Source organism: Tachysurus vachellii, chromosome 6 (assembly GCF_030014155.1).
Source record: "Tachysurus vachellii isolate PV-2020 chromosome 6, HZAU_Pvac_v1, whole genome shotgun sequence".
In the NCBI taxonomy this organism is placed as follows: Eukaryota; Metazoa; Chordata; class Actinopteri; order Siluriformes; family Bagridae; genus Tachysurus; species Tachysurus vachellii.
Window position 1 is genome coordinate 2024461 of NC_083465.1, and position 6735 is coordinate 2031195.

Below are 6735 nucleotides of genomic sequence, written 5' to 3' on the forward strand. Positions count from 1 at the left end.
TGTGTAGGACAAACAAGTCCAATCCACTGAGGCTCCACCTCGACCTCACAACGTGCAGACTTAAAGGATTTTGGTGCTAAATACCACAACACATTTTCAGAGGTCTTGTGGAGTCCACAAGGGTTTTAACATTCTTTCTGAATGATATGATAAAGTTCTCATCAAATAATATATAACGGTTTTTATTTGTCATCATGCCGTAACAGGTTTGGTCATTTCTCCCAGATTTAATCAAAATACCACATCATTAAATACCTGATGTAAAATTACATATAAAACAATGCAGCCTCATAGTGTCAAGAGAAATCAAAACAAATTACTATCAGTGTCATAAGTACTAAGGCTGGGCAAAGAATTTGACAGATTCTCTGACATTCTTTTATCACATTTTTCATGTTTTGAAAAAAGTGTTTTTAGTAAAACAGTTTTTTCCATCTTATATTCCAATTATAATTATAATTAATTAATATAATTATTCCAATTATATATATATTTTTATGTAAGAAAGACTGTGGGTCATTTTAAAATTAAATTTATCTGTAAACTTGGACCTTTTTAAATGTTACAGGCAGAATTTGTAGTGTGTGTGTGTGTGTGTGTGTGTCTGGGGTGGTGGGGGAGGAAGGGGTAATACGATATGGGTTGACAGACTGAAGGGGTGGAGTTTCTGCCATCACCCTTCCTACTTCCTCTTTTTTTACACTACCTCGTTCTTCACTGAGCACACTCAGGTAAGCTACCTTTAAAAACAAACAAAAAAAACCCCCACAAAACCCAAAATCTTTTGACACCTTCTCAGTGCTGCGTTCAACCAGGTACCGTTAATGTTTTGAAAGCAGGTTTGTTGCTTCACCTATTGTGTCTGTAGATTGATGTGTTACCTGGTTATCAGGAGAACAGGACAGATTCAGAAAACCAGCGTGTTTGGGCAAGGTTGCACAAGGAAACCACGTCTGAAGAAAAAAAAATAGTGTTTAAGACAGATCAGGAAGTTACTGTACTGCCGTTGAAGAATTATGAAGCTACAGTGCTTCCTGAATTTAGGTTCACATGAGTTTTAGATGTGTTTTCACAGAACCCAGAATAACTGATTAATCTGGCAGGCTCGATGCTTTCATGCCTTCAGGGGATAGGCGGAGTCAAGCTGGTTTGTATTTGCAGTTCATTGGGCCCAAGAGCCTGCAATAGGTGTAGCTATTGACATCAGATAGAGTGGGATGGCCAGTTTGTCTTTCTAGCAGATGATCTGTTGTACTCAGTCATTAACAGACAGTTCTAGAATGCTGAAGAGTTGCAGATTGCCAGAAGTCAGAAACCTCCTGAACTTCATAAAGCTACCATTGACTACGGTATAGTAATCAAAAACCAAATATATTTACATAACTGGAAATATTTAGATAACGTATTTATGTATTTAAAGGATAAGGAATGAGGATTGTCTTGATGTAAGGAATTTTCACAACCCTGATTACACCATTCATGTAATAGTATTGAACCGTTTACGGCTACAGCTAAATTCACAACTTAAAACGTGTCGCTATAACAAGCACCTGTTATAGTTGTATGTTCAAAGTCCGTATTTTTTTTCTTTCTGTTGTTGTAATAAGAGAATAAAGTCAGCGCTTTGATGCCCAAACAAATCCGAGGTGTCGTTTTCTAAGTATCGGGGATGTCGTCATAGTCTGCATTTATCTATTTATAGCTACAACGAATCGCTATACACATCGTTCCTTCGCCAGCTTGAGTTTTTTTTTATTTTTTGTTGAAAGAGAAATAACACAGATAATCACAAAGTGCCTGATTCTAAGAAACTTACATTTTCGCTTGTTAACACATTGTGTTGTTTAAGCTGAACAAATTTTCCATTGAAGAGAAAAACACTTCAATTTACATGTTGTCTGAGCTAATAGATTTTGAAGTTTACTGTTAGCTATCTGGTTTACATAGTAGATCATTGTGTACATTTCTACAGCACAAAGCTGCGTGTTACAACAGGTTTAAGTCACACTTTACCTTTATCCGCAGGAATCCATTTCTCGTCTCAAAACATTGTTTGTGAACCTGTAATATTAGTTTATCTATGTTAATTACTGTGTAAAAGCACAGTTTTTGTACAGCTTGACATGTAAACTATTTATAATATTACAGCTAAGTACTCTGGAGTATTTCCTTGAACCATGTGTTAAAAGACATTTAAAAAAAAACATTTTTTGGAAATTAATTAAAAAAGAAAAATTAAAACTAAATGAAGTAAATTGAAGAGAAAATTTACAATTTGCATCGCTTTTGTCATTGTGATTTATTATCTTGTGATTTGTGTGAATATATAAAAATAGAGTTTTTTTTTCTTATTATTTTTGTGCTTCAATTTGCCTTTTTGGATGAGTTTTCATTTTATTTTTTATATATTTTTTCTATTATATAGAGGCGATAATAAAACAATAGCAAGCGACCTGAAAGCAAATGGCCAGTCGATTTTCCTGTTGTCATCTCCTAAATATGCTAAAACAACAGTCCTACACTCATAAAGTTCAACATTGTGACATTTTCTCAACACACCCACTTCTATTTACTGTTACTGTATGTTGCCAGCTCTCACGGACACGACGTTTTACAACATATCTGGTTGAGCGCTATCACAATGGCATAATTGGATAACAAGAATCTTTTTAAGAAAGTTTATCTTGATCAAAAGTGCATTTATTTTAGTTATTTTAGGTACACTTCTACAACCAGGTTTGTTTCTGGTCTTCTGGTTCCTCAATTCTGACTCTTGAAAGATCCTATGCCCAAGAAATTAGAAAGTAACCATGTTCTTTTTTTTCTGTCTGTTTTTCTTTTCAGTGGTCTGGGATGATGATATCTACATCAAAAATACACCAGATTTGCCTGATAGTCACTTGCTGGCTTGGGGGACTCTTCTCTTGCTTGGTGTTTATTCAGTATTCCTCACGCTCATGTGCACCGGAACCCATTCCTTATTATCGATATTACAATAATGTACACACCCTTAACACTCCAGGTCAAGAGGAAAAACCAATCGTGCTGCTGTGGTTTTGGCCTGAGAACTTCAGGTGGGACTTCAGAGAATGTAAAGCCATATACAACATTGACGGCTGCCATTTGACCGATGACAGAAACCTTTACAACCAAGCGGACGCAGTCCTCATTTTCCACAAATCTATCAAATGGGACTTGTCCAACCTTCCGCCGTCTCCTCGGCCTCCGTTTCAAAAATGGATCTGGTTTCACGTCGAATCGCCGACCAACACGCAGAAGATCCCTGGTTTGGAGAAACTTTTCAACCTCACGCTGAGCTACAGACGGGATGCCGACATTTCCGTGAGGTATGACCTCACCATCAACAAGAAGCCAAACAATGACTTTGTGATCCCAAAGAAGGACAAGCTCCTGTGTTGGTTCGTGTCCAACATGGCCACCAGTACTGGAGTAGGGACCAGGATGGCGTACTACAACAAGTTAAAGAAGCACATCAGTGTGACTATTTTTGGAAAAATGGCTGGCACACGCATGAAAGATGAAGACTACTTCTCCACGATGGCTAGCTGTAAGTTCTACCTCGCTTTTGAGAACTCCGTCCACAGGGACTACATCACGGAGAAATTAAACGGTCCTCTTGCAGCTGGGACGGTTCCAGTTGTCTTGGGGCCGCCGAGAGAAAATTACGAACAGTTTACTCCGAGTAATGCCTTCATTCACATCAACGACTTCCCTGATGCTGAAGCACTGGCTAAATATCTGCTTCAGCTGGACAAAGACGATGAAGCGTACAAGCGCTATTTTGACTGGAGAAAAAACCTAACAGCGACACCGCATCTAACCCTTTGGAATCAAGAGTTCACCATGTACATCTGTCACGCCTGTGAATATATTGGAAGGCACAAAGAGTATAGAGCTGCACAAGACATCTACAAGTGGTGGTTTTCATAAAGAGGAACTTGTTTATTATTAACTTGTTAATAAACCATAAACTTGTTTATTCCCGAAACATGCTCAAAATAATTCCTGATAAAGTATGTCCTCATGTTAGCAGGCGAGTGACTATTTATTACAGTGCATTACAATAGAAATAAAACATAAATGTCATTACTGTGTGCATTAAGCGAAAAGAATATTACATTATTCTTCATTATAGACTATTTATTTTTTAGCTTTTAAAACACTGTTTCAACTAATGCTATTTGTTAATACATATGATGGTGCGTAAAAAAAAAATTCATTTCTATTGGACATTTATGATATTTTTGTTTTCCATATTACAGAATTCTTATAAAAATTTATAAAAACAACCTATTTTTTATTTCCAAAATAATTTTTAGACATTTTTTACTCAATGCACTTGATGACATTTTTATTTTCTCTACACGTATTTTCTCTACACGTAAAAAAAAAAGAAGAATCATTATTCATAGATATTACAATGACTTAATAATTATGCATTATTTTAGACATGAAGATGCTGATGATTTCCATTTGTAGCACAGCACAAATGCTCACATCTTCTCTTGTAAGACAAAGACGGTCTACACCGAGGTGGTGGAATATAACTTGTGGTGGTGGAAAATAACTCAGAAGAGCTGATTCTTAATTAGAAGTTATTTTTTTCCTGATTGTTTGAAAAAAAAGCAAGAAAAAATGGGTCGAAGAGAGACAACCTTAGAAACAACATTATAAACAAATAATCTTACCTCAGGTCCTGTTCTTGTCTCAGTTTCATGTTTTTTTCTGTTTAAAACAACACAAGAGATCACAAGACAAACGAACCCTGTTGAAAAACTTGGAATTTATTAGTCTTTATTTATTAACAGAATTAAATTTATCTGTCTTTGAATTTCAGCCCTGAGTCATATACAGTAAAGTGGATATTATCATGTAGCATAAAATCAGGATTCCTGTGATTTGGGAATAGATTTTTTTTTTTTAATCATGACTGTGCTAGGGTCATATTTCATGCCTTTTAATATGAGCTAATGAAATTACTATGGAATTGAAATGGCAGTGGAATGTTGATTAAAAAAATGTCTGTAAAAGCAATAAACAATTGCAGTACATACAGTACATGAATTGTAGATTTGCAATGTGAGCCAAGCAAAGAAATACATTTACATTTACAGCATTTGGCAGACGCCCTTATCCAGAGCGACGTACATAATTGCTTAAATCTCTAGGCTCACTAAGTTACATACTTAAGATACCATGAGTTTAAAACATTTGTTCAAAGTTACAATGAAAAAGTGTCAAATGTTTTTTTTTTTTTTTTTTAAATGCAAAAGATAAGGAAAGAAGTGCTAGTTGAAGTGTTTCCTGAATAAGTTGGTCTTCAACCGCCACTTGAAAATAGCCAGTGACTCAGCTGTCCGGACCTCTAGGGGAAGTTCATTTCACCACCTTGGTGCCAGTACAGAGAAGAGTCTTGTAGTATGCTTGCCTCTTACCCTGAGAGATGGTGGAACCAGTCGAGCAGTGCTGATAGATTGGAGGGTGTGGGGTCCAGTGTTTCAAATACAGTGTTTCAAATGGCAAAACAATCACCCGGAGATCTTCTAATGGTAGAGACCTAGCCCTAGAAGCCAAAAATTTGACCTTTTAGTGTGAGAGTAAGAGTATTTGGTATGAATCAACTGTCATAAACGCATTCTGTCAGACAAAAGCTGATAAGTGGAAGGCATTTCAGTTCTGACAACGAGGTGACATCATAGCTGAGCCACTTCATCTTAACACACAACAAGAAAATGAAGTATTTTTTATATTTTTTCTCTAAATTATTTATAACGGCTATAAGTTCCCTCACACTAATAACTATGAATAGAATAGAATGGAATAGAATAACTTAAGTTACTTAAAATCTTATCATAAAATACAGAGTACTGACGGGTAATTACCAGGTAGAACAATAAAGGAATGAGGAAGGAATTTTTCATGAGTTACTGTACCAAGCAGGAAGTTTGAAGGCTAACATGTGCTTCTTTTGAAGTCAAACTGGACCGGTTTTCAAACTCCTGCTTGTGCTCAGCGTGTCACACAAGTCTCCCAGTCTTAACCAGTCTTGAGCTCACAGATCCCTACTTTGCCATGACTGATTTGAGATTTGAGTGATCTTTCCCAACCACAGAGCATGAACTGAATGTGGGGATGTGGCAGCTCAGTGGTTAAGGTGTTGGAATCATGAGTTTGAACCCTAGGGCCTCAAAGCTGCCACTCCTGGGCCCCAAGCAAGGCCCTTGACACCCCCGCTCAGCTCAGCTGCAAGTCGCTCTAGATAAGGGCATCTAACAAATTCTGTAAATTTAACCTCAAATCAATTTCTCATGTTTCATGTAATAATGATGTTCGCGAAAAATGTTGTATTTCATTAATTATTAGCAATAAACTAAAAGTTATTGTAAAAAAAAAATAAAATAAATGTAAGTAATTAAATATAGCAGTAAGTCCACATGGTTCAGTATTTATTACAAATATTTATAGTACAGCTTTTATGGAACATATTTTACTGATATTTATACAATAGAAATGGACATGAGATTGTCTTAAGTTGAGTTTGTGTGTGTGTGTGTGTGTGTGTTTGGCCTGTGACTAGTGCAGTCCAGGGTTTTGGCTCCTGTGATGTCTGGGACTGAAGTCCATAAATCCGCTTTATCAGAATGTCAAATGGAAAAAGAAAGTAGAAAAGGGGAAAAGTGGAAGACAAACCAGTTAATCTACATGGTAGAAATA

The 6735-nt window shown here is 36.3% G+C and overlaps 1 protein-coding gene across 1 annotated transcript; it reads left to right on the plus strand.

The window, feature by feature from the left end:
• The first annotated feature begins 1164 nt into the window (after positions 1 to 1164).
• LOC132846923 (4-galactosyl-N-acetylglucosaminide 3-alpha-L-fucosyltransferase 9-like) lies at positions 1165 to 5079 on the plus strand. Its single transcript, XM_060871724.1, has 2 exons — positions 1165 to 1349; positions 2845 to 5079. The coding sequence occupies exons 1-2, from the start codon at positions 1242 to 1244 to the stop codon at positions 3949 to 3951; spliced, it is 1215 nt and encodes a 404-aa protein (XP_060727707.1). The 5' UTR covers positions 1165 to 1241; the 3' UTR covers positions 3952 to 5079.
• The last annotated feature ends 1656 nt before the right edge of the window (positions 5080 to 6735 follow it).

Excerpts from the sequence above, each read along its gene's own strand:
- LOC132846923 (XM_060871724.1), top strand. The coding sequence starts at position 1,242 with ATGATCTGTTGTACTCAGTCATTAACAGACAGTTCTAGAATGCTGAAG. Across the intron at positions 1,350-2,844 it reads TAAAGCTACCATTGACTACG|TGGTCTGGGATGATGATATC; the intron begins GTATAGTAATCA and ends TTTTCTTTTCAG.